The 25,079-nt window shown below is 42.0% G+C and overlaps 1 protein-coding gene across 2 annotated transcripts in view; it reads right to left on the bottom strand.

Annotated features, from left to right (window-relative positions):
* Nucleotides 1-25,079, bottom strand: part of SYNJ1 (synaptojanin 1) — a 151,325-nt gene that overhangs the window by 60,979 nt on the left and 65,267 nt on the right. For both annotated transcript variants that reach the window (XM_054974778.1, XM_054974779.1), the window contains 3 exons: nucleotides 19,413-19,604; nucleotides 18,576-18,660; nucleotides 14,302-14,442 (listed from right to left, as the gene is read on the bottom strand). In XM_054974778.1, the coding sequence (XP_054830753.1) occupies nucleotides 14,302-14,442; nucleotides 18,576-18,660; nucleotides 19,413-19,604 (418 nt within the window). The remainder of the gene's footprint in view (nucleotides 1-14,301; nucleotides 14,443-18,575; nucleotides 18,661-19,412; nucleotides 19,605-25,079) is intronic.

The raw sequence follows: 25,079 nt of genomic DNA, 5'->3' as shown, positions 1-25,079 counted from the left end.
CTGGGACTTTATGTTTGCCACTATGGAAAAGCTGCAAATGGGAGAAAAGTTCATACAAGCAGTTAAAGGAATTTATAAAGACCAATGTGCAGCGATTGTAGTCAATGACGATTTGACTAAAAAATTGAAAATAAGTAAAGGTACAAGACAAGGCTGCCCATTGTCTCCATTGTTGTTTATTTTGATTTTGGAAATTTTGTTGATTCAAATTCGAGAGGACGATACAATTTGTGGCATAAAAATAAAGGAATTTTCCTACAAAGTCAGAGCATTTGCGGATGATGTAATGCTGATAGTGGAAGACCCAATAGATAACATGCCCAAAATAATAGATAAAATAAAGGAATTTGGAGACTTGGCTGGATTTTACGTGAACAAAAAGAAGTCGAAGATATTGTGTAAGAATATGACGAAGCAAAAACAGCAAGAATTAATGGAGACAACAGACTGCGAGGTAACTAACAAAGTAAAATATTTAGGAATTGAGCTGACTGCGAAGAATATAGATTTATTTAAAAATAATTACAAGAAACTGTGGCAACAAATAGAAAGAGATTTGATAAAATGGAATAAATTAAATTTGTCATGGTTGGGAAGGATAGCAGCAGTAAAGATGAATGCATTACCACGCGTGATGTTTTTGCTGCAAACTATTCCAATTATCCGAGACTTCAAACAATTCGACAAATGGCAAAGAAAAATTTCAGACTTTGTGTGGGCAGGCAGGAAACCCCGGGTGAAAATGAAAATATTACAAGATTCGAAAGAAAGAGGGGGACTGCAACTGCCAAACATAAGACTATATTATGAAGCAATTTGTCTGGCTTGGTTAAAAGATTGGATAACGCTAAAAGACCGCAAATTGCTGGCCTTGGAGGGACATAAAAATTGTTTGGATGGCATGCCTACTTGTGGTATGACAAAGTTAAAGCAGACTGTATGTTTTTGCATCATTATATCAGAAGAAGCCTTTTCACAATCTGGAAGAAATACAAGAATTACATGGAAAGTGGTATCCCTTCATGGGTGGTACCATATGAAGTAATAGATCCGAGAGCTGTTTATAATGAACAACAATGTTTAACTTATAAAGAGATAACGTCGACGGAACATAGAATATTAAAAATAAAGACACAGAAAGAGTTATCTCCTCAATATGGATGGTTTCAATATAGGCAAATCAGGGATCTATACAACTCGGATTGTTTAAGGGGAGGAATAAGACTGAAAAACTTGGAGCTAGAAGAAGTGATTTTACAAGAAGGTAAAAAAGACATTTCGAAAATATACAAAATACTTTTAAAATGGTATACAGAAGACGAGACAGTCAAAGTCCAGATGGTGAAATGGGCAATAAACTTTCACAAAGAAATAACAATGGAATCATGGGAATATTTGTGGAAAAACACTTTGAAGATTTCAACTTGTACCAATATTAAAGAGAATGTTTATAAAATGATGTATAGGTGGTATTTAACACCTCCTAAGAAGATTGCGCTTGGAAATGCAAATATGTCAGACAAATGTTGGAAATGTAAAAAGCATGAAGGATCATTTTATCATATGTGGTGGACTTGTGAGGTAGCTAAGCAATACTGGGGAGATATAATAGAAATAATTAATGAGGTTTTGCAAACCCAAATAAATAAGAACCCAGAATTGATGCTACTGAACTTGGGAATGGAAGAGGTTCCAAAGCAGTATAGAACATTGCTATTTTACATGATTACAGCAGCAAGACTTTTGTACGCGCAGAAATGGAAAGTGTAAGAAATAACAACTATAGAAGATTGGATTTACAAATTGTTGTACATGGCAGAAATGGACAAAATGACAAGAAAACTGAAAGATCTGGATCCAGGAGAATATATTGCAGACTGGAGGAAACTGAAACAATATCTAGAAAAAAAATGGGATGTGAAAGGAGGACTGTGGCAGTTTGAGAATTATTAACACGTGATTTTATAAAGGGGAGAGAGAAGTAACTTTACCATTACTGGGGAAATTTAGTTATTAATCAATCTAAGCTAATATTAGTATTAAGAAGAATGTATTAAAAATAGATAGGTTAAACAGGAAGACGTAGATTGGATATACTAGTAAATTGGAGATATAGAAGAATTTGAATATGCTTAGAATAAGTGATACAATATATATATAAGATTTAGAAAAATTATAGTTAAGAGTAATTTAAATAATAAGATGGGCTAAGGGTTGGAAAGCTGTTGGAAGTCTATAAGGAGGGGGGAAAGGGTGGGGGTTGATATAATTTAGGTAAGATGGGGAATTTGTGTAATATTTTATGTACCCACAAATAAATTTTTTTTTAAAAAAAGAAAAAGAAAAATCAACCATGCTGTCACTCTGAGTATGTCGTGATACCTCATGCCTCAGTATAGTAGGAGATCCGTTATCAACAGTGTCGAAATTTGCCCTTAGCCATTAGAAACAATCTGTGAAAAACCATGCTTGACATGGCCAGAATGGTGCTAATACTATGCAATCCATTTTTTTCCATCTGGATTTTGCCAATGGTGCGAGCTATGGGTAGGAATGCATAGAACAGGTACCCTGACCATGATAACTGAAAAGCATCCCCCAGCATCCCTGAGTGCATTCCCCCTCTGGAATGGAACAACGGAGCCTTTCTGTTCTCCTGTCGCAAACAGGGCTATGTCCAGGAATCCCCATTCCTGGAAAATTGGCCTTATACATGTCTCCATTAGTAACCACTCATGAGTGGGAAAACCTAGCCTGTTCAACCTATCTGCAATGAAATTGGATGTCCCTGGAATGTGGATGGCCTGGAAGGAGACATTGTTTCATACTGCCCAATCCCAGATTGACATGGATTCCAGATAAAGAGTCCTGGAAGCTGTACCTCCCTGCTTGTTTATGTATAACATGGTGGTACAATTGTCCATAACTATTTGGACACATTTGTTATGCACAATATCTGCAAAAGAGATAAGCATGTAACAAACTGATCTCATTTCTAAAACACTGATATGTAAACGTCTTTCACCCTTCAACCAAGTATCATGGGTTGTGTGATGATCACAGTGTGCCCCTCAACCTTCCAACGAAGCATCTGTAGTAACCGTGCCTTCAATTTTTGGAGAACCAAATTGAATCCCTCTAAATAGATGGGGATCTAGCAACCACCAGCGTAGCAACTTAACCACTGCTCTGTGAGTGTATCGAGGGGTTGTGGACAGATAGAAATCATAGTTGTAAGCCCCTCATAAGTAGTCTTCTGAGGGGAAGCACCACTGTAGTTACAGCCATTAGTACAACAGGCATCTGATTTTTCAGAGCTGACTGGAATCTACAGTTTATCATAGATTTGTCTCCTTGTTATGGATGGTTCCAGTACAGACAGATCAGAGACCTTTATAATGCGGACTGCCAGAGAGGAGGAATAAGATTGGAAAATTCGGATTAGAGGAAATGATACTACAAGAAGGCAAGAAAGAAATATCCAAGATTTACAAATTACTTTTAAAATGGTTTACGGTGGACGAAACAGTAAAAGTCCAGATGGTGAAGTGGGCAATAAACTTTCATAAAGAGATAACAATGGAGGCATGGGAGTACCTATGGAAAAATACAGTGAAGATTTCAACTTGTACGAACATTAAAGAGAATGTGTACAAAATGATTTACAGATGGTATTTAACACCAAAGAAAATTGCGCTAGGAAATACTAATATGTCAGACAAATGCTGGAAATGTAAAAAGCATGAAGGATCATTATATCATATGTGGTGGACATGTGAAGTAGCTAAACAGTACTGGGGAGAAATAATTGAAGCAATAAATGAGATTTTACAAATACAAATAAATAAGAACCCAGAACTGTTGCTACTGAACTTGGGAATGGAGGCAGTTCCAATGCAGCATAGAACATTGTTATTTTATATGACAGCAGTGGAAAGACTTTTGTATGCACAGAAATGGAAGACACAAGAAATACCAACTGTAGAAGACTGGATTTACAAATTGCTGTACATGGCAGAAATTGACAAAATGACAAGGAAACTTAAAGATCTTGACCTAGGACAATATATTGTTGATTGGGGGAAATTGAAACAATTTTTGGAAAAAAAGTGAGATGTAAAAGGAGAACTGTGGCAGTTTGAAAATTTTTAAAGAACAATGTTGCAATGAGAAGAGAGAAGGGATCTTACCATTTAGGGGGAATGTAATTATAATCTAAGCTAATATAATATCTAAGGGAATTTTACATTGAATATATGGGATAATGAGAAGGGGTAAACAGATATCTCAATGAGGTATACTATATATGATATATAACATAAAATAATGGGTTAGTGGATCAGACTTTACATTATAACATATTATGTGGTTATGCTATATGGTGTTGTGTGCTGTGCTACATTGGTGGCATAGCATACAATATATATATATTACTATAATATATACTATATTGATAGTGTATTTGAGTATGGAGTATATGCCTAAAAGAAAAGAAATAGAGTAAGTTTAAAGTAAGAGATAGTGCGATCCCTGCTATATATTTTATTATATTGTTATGTTATATTGATATGAGATATACTATATTGATAGTATGTTTGATAGAGTTTATGTAAAAGAATAAGAATGTGCTTAGAGTAAGAGATATGATTCAAAGTCGGTAGGAAAATATAAATGAAATAGATTTAAGTAATAAGAAGGGTTAAGGGTTGGAAAGCTGTTGGAAGTCAATAGGGAGGGGGGAGGAAAAGGGTGGGGGACAGAGTAAGGGGAAAAAATGGGATTATATGTGTTAAATTTGGAAATTTTCTTTTGTTTTTCCACTCACCAATAAAATTTTATTTAAAAAAAAAGAGTCTTGGAACCCGAAGCCTTCGATCCAGAACCATCCCATCAGGACCGGGGTGAATGGTTCGGGGTAACAGTTGGCACCAAAGGTGTCCCACTCCGAGGAGTTCTCAACTCCAAGGGAGTTGGATCCGAGGCAGGTATCGCCGGCGCCGAAGAGCTGCGGGCCGTTCAGGTGATCGGATCCAATGATGGGCACAACTCCATATGGGCTGGGGACGGACAGGGGCGCAGTGTCTTTGCTTCTGAAGGTCCAGGATCGGGTAGATCTGAAGCACTCGACATGGCAGAAGACTTTGTCCCAGATGGTGGGTCAGTCGCAGTCATGGCCTGTTGCCATAACGAGGCCTGCAATCTCCCCGTTCATTCTGCTCTGGCCTTTGGGGTGAAGGTACGGCAGTGTTTGCATGCCTGTGTGTTGTGGGTCTCCCCCAAGCAATACAAGCCATTCGAATACCCATCCGATCTCATCATTTTCCTATCACAGGAGATGCACCTCTTAAACAGAGCTTTCTCTGACATTTCACCCACGTTGAACAATGCACTCCAAAAACCATTGAACGAGCCAGAAACTACAGTATTGGCGGCAAAAGAGGAACTGAGGGTACACCGGGGGTGCCCCGCCTCTTAAGGGCCATTTTCGGCGGGAAAGGTGGCCACGCATGCACGGTGAGCGGTGAGGGCACCCCCAGTGGTTCTGAGCTATGTAAAATCTCCGAAATCGGCCGGCCTGCATGTGCGCAGTCCCATCTGGGACTGCACAGGAAGACTGTAGATGAACAATAGGCGTCTCCTGCAATAGTCAGAATTATTTCTGACTTTGGTTCAGATCCCTGCTCCCTGTTAATGAAAAACCTTTTCTTGACTTATGCCTCTGATAGTGCCCTTGACTGGTAGATGTGTGATTGTGAGGATACTGATGCTGGTAAAGTTGGTATCTGGTGTAGCAACCTCTGTACTGTTATTGTTGTTGCTACCTGTAAAAAGGTTGAGAACTTGATTGCTGAGAGGGTGGTAACACTCCATAAGATCTTGTGATCTGCTGATCCTTCCACTTTGGGGACATATATTCATCAGTTATGTAAGAGAATTTCTCTCCTTCAAATGTTAAATCTTCTACTCTGCCTCTCGTTGCAACAGGTAGAGCCATGGACTGGAGCCATGCATGCCTCTGAAGAAGTACTGCTGATGCTAGAGCCCTGGTGGAAAAATTGGCCATGTGCCTTCTGGCATTTATCTGCTGCTTTGAAAGCCTGACTGCCTCCTGTTGGATCATTTTGACTAGGGCATTCTAGTCCTCTGGCAGATGCTTATTATAAGCCACCATCTTATTCCAAAGGAATATCTGATAAGACCTAATAATAGCAGTCTAATTAGCATTTTTTTTGTTGAGGGCCGCAGACATATAGATTTTTCATCCCAGACTATCCAGCATCTTTTCTTCTCTGTCAGCAGGTGTAGAATGGTGACTTTGTTTTTATTGCATCTTCTTTGTAACTAACGATGATGGTGGAAGATGGGTAAATAGAAAGGGACATTTTTCTTCCTTGGTCTTATAAAGCCCTTTGGGGATAGATGTAGGGAGAATAGAAGATGGCTTCTGACAAAGTGTAGACATAAAATCTATGAACCTCTCGATCATGGGGAATGCGATATCAGGTGGGTTCCCAGAATAGAGGTGTTGCGGTATTTTGTCCTTGGATCTTGGCTTAGAAGAAGCCATGTCTATGTCTAAGGATTTTGCCATTTGGAGTATCTGCTCAGTACAGAGTCAAAAGCAATCCCTGGGAGAAACAGGTTCCTGATCTCCCACAGCCTCATCTGGTGACGGTTCAGATGGTAGACTTGGGCTCCGCTCCCCCAGGTAAGGCTCATGGTCTGATTCAGGTAGATGAAACACCACAGATGACTTTGGAATGGAGTACTGTTGATGGTGCACTCCAGGTTGTGTAAGATTGGAAGCAGATCCTACGGATTCTGCTCTGTAGGGTTCACTCCAGTCAATGCCGGAAGCTGGAGGTACTCCCTGATACCACACTGGATATTTCTGCATACAGCAGCTCTGTTGTGAAATCTGTTCATGCTCCCTAAAGGCTTTGTAAGAGGGTTCTCAGGATAATTCCCCTTCCTCTTCTGAGGAGTAAGCCAAGTGGAAACCTGAGTAAGGAGAAGGGGTATGTCAGGTCTCTACTACCTCCAGATCTCTCATCTCCAGGTCTATGACCTGCAACCTCTAAGAACTCCTCTCATGCTTGGAGTGCTTTGATTTAGACTTGGTCGTCTTTCTGGGTGGTTCCAGAGACTCCAGAGTCAGTCCTTCAGTTCTCTCCGATCTATGCCCTATTGGGCTTGATCTGTAAAGGTGGGTGTCATAGTCAGGGTTCGTACCCTCTGATCCGATGGCTCTCTGGATTTGGAGTGTTGTCAGATCCGAGGAGCTGTTGAAGCCAATGGGCTCGGAATGCTCGAACTTCAGTGGTGTTGTCGTATCTGTGATGTTGAGGGATCTGAAAGGCTCAGAGTGCCCGAAGCTGACTGATGAGTCCAAGATTGAGTCGGGTTCAATGAGCTTGGCGCACTTGAGGTCAAGCAATGTTTTTGGATCCAAGATGGCACAGTCGAATTGGAACTGATTGGCACCTCCAAGATAGCGATGGCTGGTGGTGTACGATTGGTCAATCAGCAAGCTCTGTGAGGGCACATGACTTAGCTAATTTAGTAGATGGGCTAATCACTGCTGACAATGTCCATTTCCATAAAGTAGACTTGAGCTTGGTAGTTCTTTCTGCTCTAGCCTTAGGGCTGACGCACAATGTTATGAGATGTTTCTTAAGGGACTATTCCCCTGTTGTCCCCTCAGCCAGTCTGCCTAGGCATTGGATATGCCTTTGATGTGTACAGTTCTGATCAAAGCTAGGTGACCATCCTCCCAGGTAAGTATCCTTGCTGCCACCTTGTTTCGCCTCGAGGTCTTAAATCCCCCCTGTTTGTTTATATATGTTTTGTCGGCAACCTTGTCCATACAGAGCTCTGAACTGGAGCAGGGCCAGACAAATTGCTCACCTTTCTAAGTCATTGATAGGAAGACATGCCTAACCTGATTTTTACACCTGTAAATATTTGTTGTTCTTGAGGGGGTCATGATCTTTTGCTTTGCATTGGGTTGGTGACCTTGGCTCAGATGGGTTTTGATCTGAAGTGGTACATGAATGGGAAGATCTGTCTTCTCCATGATCTGTTGTTAATGAGATCTAAGAAAGGTCTGAAGTGGTCTTGCCTATAGATGACCCCAGGTATTGCATTGTAGGTGGCCACTAGCCACCCCATCAGTTTCAGTAGTGTCGTGAGAAGTGATTTGGACTCTGATGACAGTCTCAGTCAGCTGTTTGGTCTTCCTGATCTTTTCTTTGGTGAGGGATAGAAAAAACCCTTTTGGTGACTGTGATCTAACCCAGGTGTTCAGGCTTGTAGGAACTGAATGGTGAATTGAGTGTTGTGGTGAGATTTTCTCTTGAACTTGAACCGATCAGATTGTCTGGGTGCAAGTGAACATGAATACCCCGTCTCTGAAACGTATGATGAGGTTGATCATGAATTTTTTGAATACTCTTGCTGTGGTGGACAGGCCAAAACAGGATGGCTCAGAACTGCTGGTTTTGTTTTTGTTTTTAACATAAAATCTTAGGTATTGTTGAAGGGCTGTCAGAATTGGTACATGGGGGTATGTTTCTGTGAGATCTGTAGATGTTATGTGTTCTTTTGATTGATTGGTCACTGCGACCGAGTGCAGAGTCTCCATTCAGAAGTGATACAATTTGATAAACTTGTTCAAAAAACTTGAGGTCTAATAACACCCTCCAGTCCCTATTCTTTCTAGGGACTGAGAAGAAGATTGAGTAGACCCCTTTCTGGTGGGCAGCTTTCAAATTGTATGGAATAGCCTTGTGAGACTATTTGTAAGGCCTGCCTGCTTGTCAACCAAGGCTTGATGGTAAAGAGTAGTTGGCCTCTCACAGGGACAGCTAGCAAGTCCTGTCTTAGAGATCTGGGTATTAAGGCTGGATCTCTTTCCACGTGTGGAGAACTGTCTGTTTGATCTTGGGACAAGGTAAGCATTATCCCCACAATACAGCTGGAGAGCTGGGACTGAGAGGACTGGTTTATCCAAGACCATGTGGTAAATTCATGGCAGCAGTGAGATTTGAACCTGCAGAGTACTCCATCACTGTTCAGTTACTTAACCACTATACTACAAGTGGGGTCTTGAAAGGACCCCCCTTATTAAAGGGCTGCCTAGATTAACCCCAGGATGGTCATTTGGAATCTTGTCTGGACCTTAGTAGTGTGTGTTGTGAATAAAAGGCTGAGGGCCAATGGATCACCTCTCAGATTGAGTGTTTTTGGCAACACATTCTTCTGTCCTAGGTCTCAATCTAGATCTTTCCCAGGGCATCCCCAAATAGCTTGTCTCTCTGAAAGAGGTAAGCCAGGACGATATTTTTAGAGTGTGAATCTGCTGGCCATGCTCTTAGTCAAGCGTGCCAGCTTGTTACTGCTGTCAAGACCATAATCCTGGAAGAAAAAGGTAAATGTATCCAGGATGACGTCTGTCTTGAAGGTATTGGCCCTTACGTTTCTGTTTGCCCCATCAATGGGGGCAGCTATTGTTATACAGGAGGAGTTGGATCAGTTTCCAGATCCATACTCCTGACACTCTTGAGGCAATTGAGACAATAGCTGTAGCCTTAATAGCCATGTTCACGGCCTCATGAGCTCTTGTTAGCATGGCCTCTCTCCTCTTGTCTAAGTGGTCTCTGACTGATCCTTACCCATCTTCTGACCAGAGCCCAGATGACTGAAGTGTAGCCACTGGAGTTTCCATCGCAGGTACCTGCAACAACTCATAGCAAAGAAAGGTACTGAGTACAGTTTGTTTCGTTTTGTTTTGGGACCAAGTTTGGGGATTATTAATTGGCGTATGATGTATTGTCGAAGGCTTTCACGGCCGGAGAACGATGGTTGTTGTGGGTTTTCCGGGCTGTATTGCCGTGGTCTTGGCATTGTAGTTCCTGACGTTTCGCCAGCAGCTGTGGCTGGCATCTTCAGAGGTGTAGCACCAAAAGACAGAGATCTCTCAGTGTCACAGTGTGGAAAAGATGTTGGCAGGTCATTTGTATCTACTCAGGAGGGGTGGGGTTGAGCTGAGTCATCCTGTAAGAGTTTCCCAGGGTGTGGAATGCTAATGGCAGGAGGCTTCACTGTATCCTGAGGAGGTTCTTTTGCATATGGATTGGTGCTTGATGTGCTAATCTTCTCTGCAGGGCTATTGTCCAGTATAGAGTGTTTTGTTAGCCTGATGATACATTTATCATTTGGAGCCATGGGGAGGAAGAATTGATGGGGTTTTTGAATCATCTCAACAACATCCACCGGAACATACAATTCACAATGGAGAAAGAAATCGAGGGAAAACTCCCATTTCTGGATACCTTGGTCATCCGCAAAGCAAACTTTCAGTTAGGTCACAAGGTCTACAGGAAACCAACTCACACTGACCGGTACTTACACAAAAACTCCAATCACCACCCCCGACAGAAAAGAGGCATAATGAAAACATTAGTGGATCGCGCAAGACGGATATGTGAGCCGCACTTCCTCAATGAGGAAATTAATCATCTAAACCATGCACTTCAGGCAAATGGCTACTCCAGAAATGAAATCCGAAGAGCAGTCAAACCAAGGATGAATCAAACAACCAAGGAAAAACAGTCTCCTACAGGAAAAGTGTTTTTGCCATATATCAAAGGAATTACTGATCAGATGGGAAAGCTTATGAAAAAGCATAACCTTCAAGCAGTATTCAGACCCACCCGAAAAATACAACAGATGCTACGATCAGCAAAAGACAGTAGAGACCCCCTCACCTCTGCAGGAGTATACCGTATACCCTGCAGCTGTGGACAAGTTTACATCGGGACCACAAAGCGTAGCATCCAGACAAGAATAAAAGAACATGAAAGACACTGCAGACTTGGACAACCTGAAAAATCAGCAGTGGCTGAACATAGCCTAACTCAAACAGGGCACAGTATCTTATTCCAGGACACCAAAATACTGGACAACACTTCCAACTACTTTGTCAGACTGCACAGGGAAGCCATTGAAATTCACAAGCATAAGCAAAACTTCAACAGGAAAGAAGAAACCTTAAGAATGAACCGAGCATGGTTTCCAGTTCTGAAAAACACCAGGCTAACAAAACACTCTACACCCGACAATAGCCCTGCAGAGAAGATTAGCACATCAAGCACCAATCCATATGCAAAAGAACCTCCTCAGGATACAGTGAAGCCTCCCGCCATTAGCATTCCACACCCTGGGAAACCCTTACAGGATGACTCAGCTCAACCCCACCCCTCCTGAGTAGATATAAATGACCTGCCAACATCTTTTCCACGCTGTGACACTGAGAGATCTCTCTTCTGGTGCTACACCTCTGAAGATGCCAGCCACAGCTGCTGGCGAAACGTCAGGAACTACAATGCCAAGACCACGGCAATACAGCCCGCAAAACCCACAACAACGAATTGGCATATGGTTTGAACCTTCTCCCCAAATATTCTGGAAATGGGAGGACCTTTTCTGAGGAACCTTCACCAGGAAGAGACTCTTGTTACCCTGGGCTAGATTTGGTATTCCCAGTCTAAGGGTCCTACTCCCCCAAGGGTAATTTCTACTGCTCTAAGGCTGAGAATGTCTTAGATAGTTAATACTGGTAGACCTCAGATTCGGACAGCTGGGCTGACTGTTCTGGTAGGGATATTTCCTCCTCTTCCACATCTGAAGGAATTCATCCTTCTCCTTGTCATTACAGACTCTATCTGAGGGCGCTCCCCCTGCTCCATGGGGATCCCTGACTGATAAACATTACAAACTGCCTTATTCTGACTCAGACCATCGGTCAGTGTTATCTCCTCAGACTGGCAGCAGGTCACCAGGGTCTCAGGAAGAAGTTTTTCCCCTCATCTACCTGATCTTTTAAACTGGAGTTAATGGGGAACAAACCTGGATCCTTTGTATACAAAGCAGAAGCTCTTCCACGGAGCTACAGCCTTACTCATGGAAGGAGGAGGAGGTAGACATCACACCACTATTTCCTCCCTCCTGGTTAGTCTTAAGAGTTAAAAGGTTCAAAGACACCAGCAAATTTGTGCCCTTTATACATTACCCATCTGACAGGGAAAGGCAGGGCTAGATCCTGCTGTAAAAGCAGGGCTACATCCAAAGGGAAAAGGCCTGCTGTAAAATCTCCAGCCAGGAGATTGGCATGGGCACATTCACATGATGCCAGGTCTGAGGAGATTCCTGGAATCTTTATAGGGCCAAGGTGCTTCTGACTGGCAAAGTAACAGGATTTCCTCCCTCATAAGTCAGTCTAATTGCTGACAGGAATTCTGGAGGTATAACACGCTCGGGGGAACATTTACGTGGCCCTCCTGGGCTTGTCGGCTGGAGCTCTGGGTGTCTGGATTATGTTTCAGCCGTGTCTCTCCTGCCAGGAGATTGGCAAGCGCACCTTTGAGATTAGGCGGGAAGTCACTCATTGAGTTGTTTCCTGCCAAAACTGAGCTCCACAGGTGGCGCTGTTCTCAGCTGGCTGACAGAGGCGCACTGTTTTAACAAGCTCCCTCTGTGGAAGATGGGGCTGTTTAGAGGCCTGCATCTCTTCTGAGGCCATTTCCTCGCCGGGGAACCACACAGCCTAAGAGGCATGCTGGTGCTGGCTGAGCTTGTTCCCGCCGCCGGTAGGACAGCTCCATGGGAACAGCCCACATTCTCCTCACCAGGGAACCCATACAGCCTCAGAGGCATGCTGGTGCCGGCTGGGCCTGTTCCCGCCGCTGGTAGGACAGCTCCATGGGAACAGCCCACATTCTCCTCACCAGGGAACCCATACAGCCTCAGAGGCATGCTGGTGCTGGCTGGGCCTGTTCCCACCGCCGGTAGGATGGCTTCGTGGGAACAGCCCATATTCTCCTCCATGAAGCTTTCCTCAGAGTCCGATGACTCTCTAGAGACCATATCGTCCTCTTCTTTTCTTTCTTTGGCAAGGGGAGTAAAAGAAGAGGAAATGGGAGAAGGACTAAGGAGTAAGATAAAGAATGGTTTAAGGAAGAAGGAAGATAAATAAGAGAGAGAGAGAAAAAAGGCAGCAGAGCTAGTCTGCTGAAAAACTGCTCTCCCTGGAGGCAGGAATAGAACTGAAGAGAGGGTGGTCCCACAGGCTAGACAGGAAGAGGAAGAAAGTTAGTTTCTGCCTCCCTGATTGGATGGTGGGAATCACCCAAGATTTCCTCCGCCTCAGAGGGAGAACTGAACAATTTCAGAGAGATCAGAGGACTGGAATAGAACTGTAACTGTTGATAGGTAATAGGGGCCATGTACCCTCTGTGTATTGTTTTAATTATAAAATTGAGCTAATAAAGCCATTTTGAACATTCTTAATTACAAGTATTCAAAAATTAAATTTGCATCTAATTCATGGATGGATTATTAGTATGACACCCTTAGTTCAAACCTGTTAAAGCATTCTTCCTTTCAACTACCCAGGCTCTGGTGGTCCTGAATGACAAGAATTGTTTTCCCACTCTTCCAAACTTTCTGATTGTCAAAGTCTACAAAGCCCCCTTTGAAATGCCCCATTCACGCTCATTTAGGCTAGGTGACCCATAGCTTATATCACTACAGCTGCTTATTTACTCCTGACTCATGTTAATCTTGCTTAATGTTTCATTCTACTACTCTGGTAACCACATTTTTTGGAAATGCTTAGTTGGTCCCTTTCCTTCGCTATTATTCCACCACCTCAATGGATCTTATTGCCCTATGCTATTATTGGTTTTAATTTTTAATGGATATTATATGTATTTTCTACAGTCACAATGTTTGTAACCTGCTTTCCACTAACTTCTCTAAACTGCAGAAAGACAGATTAAAAGAGAAAAAGAAAGACAGAAAGATCAAAGGGGATAAAAATGTTGCAAAATGCACCATCACTCTACTTTGATTCATCTCTAAGTAAAATGCACATCAGTAAAAAGGCCAAATTGAATCATTTGGACTTCGTGTAATTTGTTCAAGGTGGAGTTTTCAACTCCACCTGAAGGGGTATAGTTACATGAAAGCTTTGCACTTGATTTCTGTTGAATGTATAAGCTGGCCCTGGGAGTGAAAATAGATAAAAAGGTGGCACTGGGAAAGCAAAGTAATGTTGAACCAAAAGTTCTACCCCATGACATCTTATATTGTCACTTAGAAATAAGGCTAGTCCTGACACAATACACTGGGTAACTAAATAGCTTAAAATACCATCGAAAAATCATGCACACTTGTAAACTTTAATTTAATTTTTTTTTAAACCCTCAGAATTATTTGTTTCAGCATCTTTACACTGACCTGATAAATGGTGCATGTTGAGGCCTAATGAATACAAAGAGGCAGACACCCACCAATTGTTCTGAAGCCAGCAGAACGTATTTATAATCTCGTGAGATAGTCTTCTGTAATTCAGCAGCCCACAACTTTTGGTTGGTTGTGCTGTCCACATGTAAAAAAACTCATTTAGTATTTATAGTATTAAAATTAATGTCATTAAAGTTTTTGAAAGATTTAACTGGTTCTTGACAACGACAAAACAATCATCAGGTAATGGAACAGAAAAAAGAAAATGAACAGTATGGCCAAACTGCAACAACATTGAAATAGGAGAGATCTATAGATTGAAAGACACATTTTAGATTACATTTTAATCCCTCTACCTTTTAAAGCTTTTGTAGATCTCTTTTACATTGATGTTCGTATGGAGAGCGATCATTTCCCCTTTGTTGGTTTAATCAACCCCCAGATAACCTTGATCCTGGCTCTGCTCCTCTAGTTAAAGAATCGCTTTCTGAGTCTCTCCCCAGAGTCATTTGGTCGCGTAACCTCACAGAGAGAGCTCAGAAGTTAACTACCGAGCAATCGAGTAAAGATTTGTGTTCCTCGCTCATGTCTTCTTCAAACCCAGTAGAGGTTATAGCCTTATATGATACTTTAGTCTCGAATTTCATTTCTCTACTTGATTCTACTCCCAGTCTGATTCCTAAACATAAACCCAAGTATAATGCATGGTATAATGGAGAATGTTTACATTTGAAATTCACTCTTCACTCCATTTATCATCACTTTCGGTCCCCCAAAAAAACTTCCGTATTGAAGGAATATTTTAATGTTAAGCAACAGTTATCAGATTTAGTCAAGGCTAAGAGGTCTCAATATGCTAGGGATCAGTGGGAACGGATGATAGAGGCAGTCAGGTCAAACAATAGTGGAAAATTCTGGGCCTTAATTTCTGGCGTCTCACAGGCAAAAATAATACCCTCACCATCAATTCCTTCCCAAACCTGGTTCTCATATTTTCTTAAGCCTTTTAGTGATGATGATGCTAGCTTCCCTAATGTTATCGAGCCTAAAATCTCTATCATGCCTGAATGGCCTCCCATGTCTTCGGAGGATGTCATTACTTTGATTTCACACCTCAAACTAAAAAAGGCCCCGAGCCCCGATGCAGTCACCCCAGAACTATTGAAATCTAACCCTGAATGGTGGGCTCACCCCTTGGCAGCTCTGTTTTCCATGATAAATAACACTGGAATAATGCCAAAGTCATGGACAAACGCAATCATCGTACCCATTTTTAAAAAGGGTGATCCGTCTTCACCCGATAACTATAGGCCAATCAGCCTACTGTCAGTAGTTGGTAAACTTTATGCTAAATATCTTTTAACCAAACTAGAAGGCTGGATGTGGGACCATAACATTCTAGGCCCAGAACAAATAGGGTTTTGTCGAGGAAAATCTACCTTGGATCACTGTATAGTATTGTCCCACCTATTTGCTAAATACAGTGGGAAACCGGGTAACAAGCTCTTCGCTGCCTTTCTAGATCTCAAAGCAGCGTTTGACTCAATCCCAAGAGATCTTCTGTGGGATAAGTTGGCCAGAATGAACATGGAGCCCAGACTACTCTTTTTAGTTAAAAAACTTTACACAGACACTAGCTGTCAGGTTAAATTCAACCTTTCAGGAAATCTAACCTCTAAAATTCCAATTTGCAAAGGGGGCAAACAGGGCTGCATTCTTGCCCCCTCATTGTTTAATCTGTTTCTAAACGATCTGGCCCCTACCCTGTCCAAAATTGACAGTCATTTTCCCAAAATTGGCCACTGCCATATTCCAATTCTCCTATATGCGGATGATGCTCTCAAATTGGACTGAAGCGACTTCTACATCAATGTTTGACCTATTATAATAACAACAGGCTAACTTTGAACTATAAGAAAACAAAGATCAGAGTCTTTGCTAAAGCCTGGAAACAGTTTGCATGGTCAATTCAAGGAAATCCTATTGAGCAGGTAAAAATTTTTAAATATCTGGGGATTAACTTTTTCTACAAGGGGGGATGGGCTACACACCGCAAAGGTGTTATCAATGTAGCAAGAAATAGTGCAGCCGCTATCACCCGATTTTTCTATCTGAGAGGCAATAGGTACGTTCCCATGGCTTTAAAAGCCTTTAATGCCAAATTGAGCTCTCAACTCCTTTATGGAGTGCCCATATGCATTAGTGCAGTCAATCACTCAATAGAGGGGGTACAATCTTATTTCCTACGGAAAACTCTGGGTCTTCCTAACTATGTCCCATACGCTGCAATCTGTCTTGAAACCGGACAGATGTTGTTGGAAACTTGGGCCTGGCTACTAACAATCAAATTCTGGCTTCACCTTCTATTGAATTCTGACGCAAATTCCTTTACTTTTCTAATGCTCTCAGATTTCCACGAATTCAAGTGGTTGGAACTAATCCACAAAAAAGTTAGGTGTATGGATACATCTTTAGAACCACTTTACCTTGCATCTGTTCCAACAGCATTTCAGACAATTAAACGGAGGCTCTTAGACATTCAGTTTCAGTGCCTGACCAAGGCAGCTAGGAAAACCTGTTCCCCAATTCACTTGGGACTGCCTCTGCCATCTGGCCAGTTAGCCACCTATTTCTGCTCCCTAACTGATCCCCATCAAAGAAGGGCACTAATGCTGGCCAGATTCAACATACTGCCTTCGGCCATTTTTGTTGGCAGATGTCAAGGGACCCCTATGAACTCAGAAAATGCCCTTGTGGCATGGGTGTCATTGAATCTGTTTCCCATGTTCTATTATACTGTTTATTTTATTCTAAGATCCGAGACAAACTTTTGAACTCCCTTCTTTATTCATGGTGCGGCCTTTCTGATAATGTCAAGGTCCAGCGATTTTATCTGGTCACAACCTTTCTATAACCGCTAACGTGGTTAGTTTTCTTCTATCTGCAATCTGTATCAGGAAAGCTATCAACTAATTTTAATGTACCTTTTTCACTCTGACATGCCAATAAAGGTTATATTTGTGTGATTGAAAGACAAGGGTAGCAGGATTTGTCAACATACATGGAGCAGAACCATGATTTTTAAAGTCTGCAATTAAGTCTGCAGTTCTACAATTATTTCATCTTACTGCTTTAGGGCTGTAAAATGGGAACTGTCTATGGTAATACTATTTTGGTTATTATTATTATTTATTTATAGTCCACCTTCTCACTGAGATCCAAGGAGGATTACACAGTGCAAGTGAAATTCAATATAACCAACAGCTAGGACATTCACTGAATAAAATATAATAATGAATAACAGCTAGGAGACTTGGTGAGCATATATATTAACAGAAAATTTGAAAACAAGCATAAGGCCAAGAGCTTAACTAATTTACATGGCATGTATAGCAATGTGAAAACTCCCTAGTAGGTGCATATATACCTCAGCAGACAGTACCCAATAGCATAGTGTACAGTCCTTTCCCTATCAAGGCAGCTCTCTGAGCTATGTCTTATGACAGCCCTAAAATCTGGGTAGAAAGTCCTCCTGAATAATTCAATTTTGCATAGTTTGCAGAAAGTCAGGAGAGTAGAAGCTTTCCTGCCCTCCTCAGGCAGGCTGTTCCAAAAGGTGAGAGCTACTATAGAGAAAGCATGTGTATGAGCAGCTGCTGATTTTACCCAACTGCAGGGTGGTATCTGCAGAAGGCCCTGCCCAGATGTGTGAAGCTGCCATGTTGGAACATAGAGAGAGAAGCTGTTGCATAGATATGAGGGGCCAAAGTCATTAAGGGCTTTGAATGTGATAGTCATGACCTTGAATTGAGCCTGGTAACTGAAGGGTAGCTAACGGAGTGACTGAAGAATGGGAGTGATACGCATGCTCTGTCTAGCTCCTGGGAGTAAATGAACTGCAGCATTTTGTACCAGCTGGAGTCTCTTGAGTTGACTTTGAGGGGAGACAGTATTCTCATTAAGGCTATAATATGGCAACTGGGCTCCTCCTCTCTGAGCCTCCACTTTTACTACAATACAAACTGCTCTAAAGAACTTGGAATGTTTTACAAAAGTGCCAAGGATAGCTTTAACTAAGCATGCAGAGCTTATGGCCTAGTTCTCTAAATCTAGGCAGGGCCTTATCAGGGGACAGGTATCAGTTGTTCAAGAATTAGATTCCAGATGTTTAGTACAGCAATAAAATTACATATTCTAACAACTTCTCTCAAATTTTAAACCACAGCTGCTTAAATTATTTGTATTTGCTATATGGCAATCTCACTTACCTGGCACTCACAATGTTTCCTGCATTTAGTTCTACCATTTCTTCAAATCCAATAGCAAAAATATCAATAGGCTTGCTCCTTCGATCTAAAGTTAAACATAAAATTTGGTGACTCTATTTTACTTACGTTATTTATAGTCCACCTTTCCCACTGAGACTCTAGGTGGATTATAATATAAGTTAGCACAGTCAATTTCAAGGATATTTCAATAAACAATGTAATAGGGTCTACAAATGTAAATTTGCAAACATTTTAAACCAGCAGAAATCCCATACAGAGAAGAAATGCTGTAACAGAGCACAAGCCGTTCTAAGACTGATAAATGAAACATAAAACAGCCTAGAACTACCCAGTAGGACCACACCCAAAGCAACAGATAGCGTACAGTAGCATACAGTAGTAAAGACTATGGGCCGTATCCCTCTACTGATGCATCCCTCTGAAACCACTTTGTTACAGCCTGAGTAAAAAAAGCCTCTTGAATAATTCAGTTTTGCATCGTTTGCAGAAAGCCAGGAGAACTGGAGCTTTCCTGACCTCTTCAGGTAGACCATTCCATAAGGTGGGGACCACCACATAGAATACTCATGTACAAACAGCTGTTGATTTTGTTCATATGCAAGGTGACACCTGCAGAAGGCCCTGTTCAGATGAGTGAAGCTGCCTTGGTGGAAAACAGAGAGAGAGGCGGTCCTGTAGATATGTTGGACCAAGGTCATGAAGAGTTTTATATGTGATAATCAATACCTTGAATTGAGCCCTGTAACTGATGGGAAGCCAGTGGAGTGACTGCAAATCAGAACATGTAAAAACACAAACAAAATGGATAATCCTCACCTTGAAATTCACTGATGCCAGCTACTTTTGGTGCATCTAGAAGCCAATCTGTGAGTGTCTGATTTCTAAAGGCAATGCTTCGAAATTGCTTCCCACCATTGACATTCCATGTTCCAACACAAATTCGAATTTTTTGGGGTTTTGAGTACTTATAAAAGTTCTCACACATGCTCTTCAGTATCTTTGCTGAGGCTACAAAATATTAAAGGTCACTTGCTTGCATAGCAACATTTCTTGTAAACAATATTCTAGAATCCCTCAAGCCAACAAGCCATAGCCACTTTTTCAAAAGCTGTGAGCTTCAACAATTACTGAATAGCAATGCATTCAAACAGGCAAATATGTTTATTTAGCACATTTCAATCTACTTTTCAAGTGAAAGTTTTCCATATTATCTGAGACCAAGCTCCCTAATAATATATGAAACAGACTTCTTGGTGCCTTCCATTTATACCTATATAAAAACAAACTGTTTCTGAAAGCTGTTATTCCTCAGCATCCAAATTATTTCTCTGAAAGGATACTTTATATACACTGTTACTCAAAAGACAGTTTTGCCAATCAAGGTACAATTTGTTGTACATAAATTACATAATTATATAAATTGATTTTTCTAATGAACTGTATTAATAATGTGAAAAAGTAGATTCTAATAACTTCTAATAAAATAATAGATATCATTGAAGAACCACTCTGAGGCTTTTCAAATTACATGGAGTGTTCATGCCTGCATGCAGAAAGTTCTAGGTGGTACATTATATTACTACCCATTCTTCTATAGTCTATAAACCAGGGTAAATTCTATATGTCACCATGAGACAGACTAAGTTCCACACAGACATTGGTACAGTCACCCAACTTTAACCCTTTCTCTAGGTTGAAAAACACAGCATTTTAAATGCTCCAACACAAACATCCCTGGGGGAGGGGGGCATGTATTATAAACAAGTTCCTATAAAGGAGTCTTTGCAGAACTAAACTTAATTTCTAAACGTTGGTAATATCGTTAAAGGAAAAACCAAAAATAATCTTAAACAAAAAGCTAACTATGAGCTGTTCAGACATGGTATAGGTAAAACTATCTGTGGGTTATTACAGAGGTTCCCCCTGGATCAGCTGATCCAGGAACACTGTATGGTGGCCAGTCTCCTTTAAACTAGTTCCAGTTGACAAATATAGTCTAATTCTCTCATATCTGACCCCTTGGCAAATGATACTGCCTTCTTTTATAATTAAGGGTACTCTTTTTTTAAAAAATTATTTTAGAACCTTTGATACTGGGAGTCTTATTGCTAATAGTTCATTTTTACTCATCAGTCTTATGCTAGTCTTCCACTGACAGTGATTACTTTAAAGATTATTGGGACATCTAAGGTAGAAATAAGATATACAATATCCCAGTCCCGTCCCTAAAGCAGGAAGTCTGGAGCATCTAAACAACTGATAGCAGTACTGCTTCCCTGTGCTACAGCAAAGAAGTTTAAGTCTTAGTTGTTGTTTTGTATCCATTTCTTTTTGTTGTGCAAACCAGACTATTAATAGGATGTTGCTTATGCAAACCTTAGTGTAGTTGATTAGCTGCTTCCACCAAGGGAAATTAGCTTCTTACAAATATTTTTCAAAATGTTATCCAGGCCAACAGTATCTGGCTGTTAGGGAGAAAGATGGTATTTTGCCATTTCAAATATCATGGTCACTAGTATAATTTTAAGAGATTTATCAGTGGATCAAAAGCTTTTCCTGTGCTCCATGAAGAGACTAAAATGACCACTGTTTGGAAATTGGCCATTTTGCCCAAAGCTAAAGTCCATTTTTCAAAGGTACAGATTTTTTAAAACTCACATCCAAAATGTCAAGTAAACTAGCACATGGTATTTACAAATTACTGCTATATTATATTGAAGGTATGTTATTAGTTGAAAAGTTGATAACTCGTTAGATCTTGGTGGCGAGAAACCTTAAAATTAAGGGAGGCATAGACGTTACTTAATCTGAGCTGTCTCCAGCTCAGCTATTTTCACGGAGAAAAAGGTATTTGATGCATGGACCCTACAGATCTCATTTTATGTCAATCTTCTTTATTGTCCTCAATCAGCCAGGGAACAGGAAAGGAGAAATGTGATCCGTCCTAGGAGTCCTGAAACAGATTGTGGGTCTCTGCCAGCCTGTGATGGAAACTTCAACAGCAGTTTTCCCAAATAAAAACATATTACAAAAAAAGAGAGGAAATGTCAACAGCAAAGATCTGAAAATGAGCTCCTAGCCTTTGTTCTGCTGCTTTCTTTCCTAGGGTATGCATGGGTAGTGTAATACTCAGGCAATGGTCATCGGGCTGGTCGCTTCGGGTTTCGCTTTGGATAAAGTTACCCAAAGCGACCCGCTTCATGTAGCTTCGGAATTTCCCGAAGCGGGGCCAGCAAGATGGCCCCACTTCGGAAATACCGAAGCTAAGCAACCCAAAGCGATTCGTGTCGCTTCGGAGCGGCCACACAAGCGCTTTTTTTTTTTAGCTTGCATCTGGCAATGGAGATCAGCAGCAGCAAGCAAAAGCTTCCCGTGCTAAAAAAAAAGGGCAATGTTTTGAAGCCTATTCAAGGCTTCCAGCTCCAGCTTTGGAGAGGGGAGGGGGAGTAGTAGTGAGTGACTCACTCTAACCTCCTCCTTTCCCCTCCCATCCCTGAAAACATGGCGGGAGCTTTTGCTTGCTGCTGCTGATCTCCATTGCCAATGCAAACCTGCACATTTGGAGGGATTCTTTGCACTGTTTGCAGACTTTGCAATGAGTGCAAGGGGGAGGAGGGGTTAGGAGTGGCCAATCCTGCAGTAGCATTCTCCTTCCAGCCCAGCCAATGGGGATTCTCTGGGAGGAGAGTGTCTTTTTTAAAATGCTGCAGTGCAGGGCTATAAATTGGAGGCTTCCCTTTAAGAATCTTCCAATTTACCCTGACATTGAGAGAGCAGCTTGCCTGGACAGAAATTGGAAGAGGACCCTGCTGCGGAGTGCTGCTGACTGGCCCTGCATCTCACTGGTAAGTGAGTCTCACTGATTCACAAGATTCTTTGATCTTTGGGGGAGGGGGTGGTTGGGGGGCAATGGGTTTGGGAAAGGATTTGTTTTAAGTTTGCATTTTATTTTTATTTTTTAAATTTAACAGTGGCTTCCCAGGGGCAGACTCATGCCAAGCCCTGGTGTATGCCAAGGCTTTGGCCTAAGTGGTGGTGGTGGGGGGTTAACTTGAATCTGGCCCACTGCTGCTCTGTTTAAAGTTTTTTTTACTGTGCCTGCCTTTCATTTCTACAGTGGGTGGCTTCCCTGGTGTGTGCCAAGGCTTTGGCCTAGTTTTTTACTCTGGCTTCTACACTTTGGGACTGATGGGTTAGAATTTAGAAGTAGTTTTTAAAGAGTTAATATACTTATTTAATAACCAGTTTCCATTCTGCTCTTTCCTAGAGACTGAGAGACTTGAGAGACTCCCGCTGCTGCTGTGGCTGGTCGAGCATCTCATCTCTGCTGTGGAAGAGGACTTCCTCCATTGAATTCCTGCCTGTCGCCTGACCATAGCTGGACTGCAGTAGTGGTGAGCGAGTCAATGACTCACAGGGTTTTCTCAGGGGGGGCGGTTGTCTTGGTGGGTGTGGGGAGGGGAGGGGAGGATTAGGGGCTTGACTGGGTGGGAGTGATTTTTTTTTTTAATTTTCTAAATTTTTTCAGAATTTTTTCTTGATTCATTTTTACTGTTGTTGGTTGGGGGAGGGAGTTTGTACCTGTTTAAAGTAATTTAAGTTTTCTTGGGGGGGATTGTCTTGGTGGGTGTGGGGAGGGGAGGATTAGGGGCTTGACTGGGTGGGATTTTTTTAAAAAAAATATTTTTTTTCTACATTTTGTGTGTGTGTGTGTGTGTTTGTGTGTCTACCCCAAGCTAAAATTTTAAAAGGTTAGAGGAGGGGAGGAGGAGTGTTTCCTGGTATGTGTGTGTGTGTTTTTCAGATTAACTTGAATCCCAACAGGAAATAAAGTTTATTTGCATGTAACTGCATTTTTCAGATTCTCCGGTGTGTAGTGAGTTGTGTTCCTTTGGGGTGGGGTGGGGCGGCTGCGATGCCCTTGGTGTTGTGTTCATGCTGTGTAACTTGAATCCCAACAGGAAATAAAGATTTTTTGCATGTAACTGCGTTTTTCAGATTCTCTGGTGTGTAGTGAGTTGTGTTCCTTTGGGGTGGGGGGGCAGCTGCGATGCCCTCGGTGTTGTGTTCATGCTGTGTAACTTGAATCCCAACAGGAAATAAAGATTTTTTGCATGTAACTGTGTTTTTCAGATTCTCTGGTGTGTAGTGAGTTGTGTTCCTTTGGGGTGGGGGGAGCAGCTGCGATGCCCTCGGTGTTGTGTTCATGCTGTGTAACTTGAATCCCAACAGGAAATAAAGATTTTTTGCATGTAACTGCGTTTTTCAGATTCTCTGGTGTGTAGTGAGTTGTGTTCCTTTGGGGTGGGGGGGCAGCTGCGATGCCCTCGGTGTTGTGTTCATGCTGTGTAACTTGAATCCCAACAGGAAATAAAGATTTTTTGCATGTAACTGCATTTTTCAGATTTTCTGGTGTGTAGTGAGTTGTGTTCTTTTGGGGTGGGGTGGGGCGGCTGCGATGCCCTTGGTGTTGTGTTCATGCTGTGTAACTTGAATCCCAACAGGAAATAAAGATTTTTTGCATGTAACTGTGTTTTTCAGATTCTCTGGTGTGTAGTGAGTTGTGTTCCTTTGGGGTGGGGGGGGCAGCTGCGATGCCCTCGGTGTTGTGTTCATGCTGTGTAACTTGAATCCCAACAGGAAATAAAGATTTTTTGCATGTAACTGTGTTTTTCAGATTCTCTGGTGTGTAGTGAGTTGTGTTCCTTTGGGGTGGGGGGGGGGAATGGTGTGCTGGGTCACACTACTGTGCCTTTTTTCTGTAACTGAGGTTGAAAAATAAAGATTTTAAACTTTATTCAGTATGTGTTTGTGGTTTTGTTCCTTGGTGTTAGGTTAGTTCCCATCATACCGAACAATGGGACGGGCTGGCCAGCCCTCTCTGTAGGTGGTGGGGGAATTTTGGAGAGGGTGTCTGTGGTTCAGGTGTGCTTTCACAGGGACAAGCTTGCACTCAGGAGTGTGCCCTCCATTATAGCACCTCTGGGATGTGCATAATTGCCCTGGGAAAGAGAGTTTAAAAGTTCCCATCATAGGGAATGGGAGATGGCTGGCCAGCTTGCTCTTGGGGTAGGGGCAAGTGTAGGAATGTTGGGGAGGGTGTCTTTGGGGCTCTGTGTGGGGCTGCTGGGGGGTTAGGGTTAGCCCCCCCCCCAAATGGCCCCCCAAAGTGGGAGCAGGTTGAGCCTTGGTGGGGGCATGCAAAATGCCACCCCTAGCCACACAAGCCTGTTCATTTTTCCCCATAGGAAATAATGGAGAAGGCGAGGATAGGGGCACCTTCTTTGGGGGGGGGGGCATATGTCTAGAACAGTGGATAAGTGGCTAATTAAGTACACCTGGTGGTTGTCCTTGATTAGGTGGCTCCTCCCCCAGGCTTAAGAAAAGGCGGGGTGGATCGAAAAGAAAGGAGGAAGAGGCTGAATCACAGGAGCATGGAGGTTGGGTACCTATTTGTCTAGTGGGCTTTGTTTTAGCTCAGAT

Source organism: Eublepharis macularius, chromosome 3, assembly GCF_028583425.1.
Source record: "Eublepharis macularius isolate TG4126 chromosome 3, MPM_Emac_v1.0, whole genome shotgun sequence".
NCBI classification, from domain to species: domain Eukaryota; kingdom Metazoa; phylum Chordata; class Lepidosauria; order Squamata; family Eublepharidae; genus Eublepharis; species Eublepharis macularius.
The sequence above is the reverse complement of the archived record's forward strand: the minus strand, read 5'-3'. Positions and strand labels throughout refer to the sequence as shown.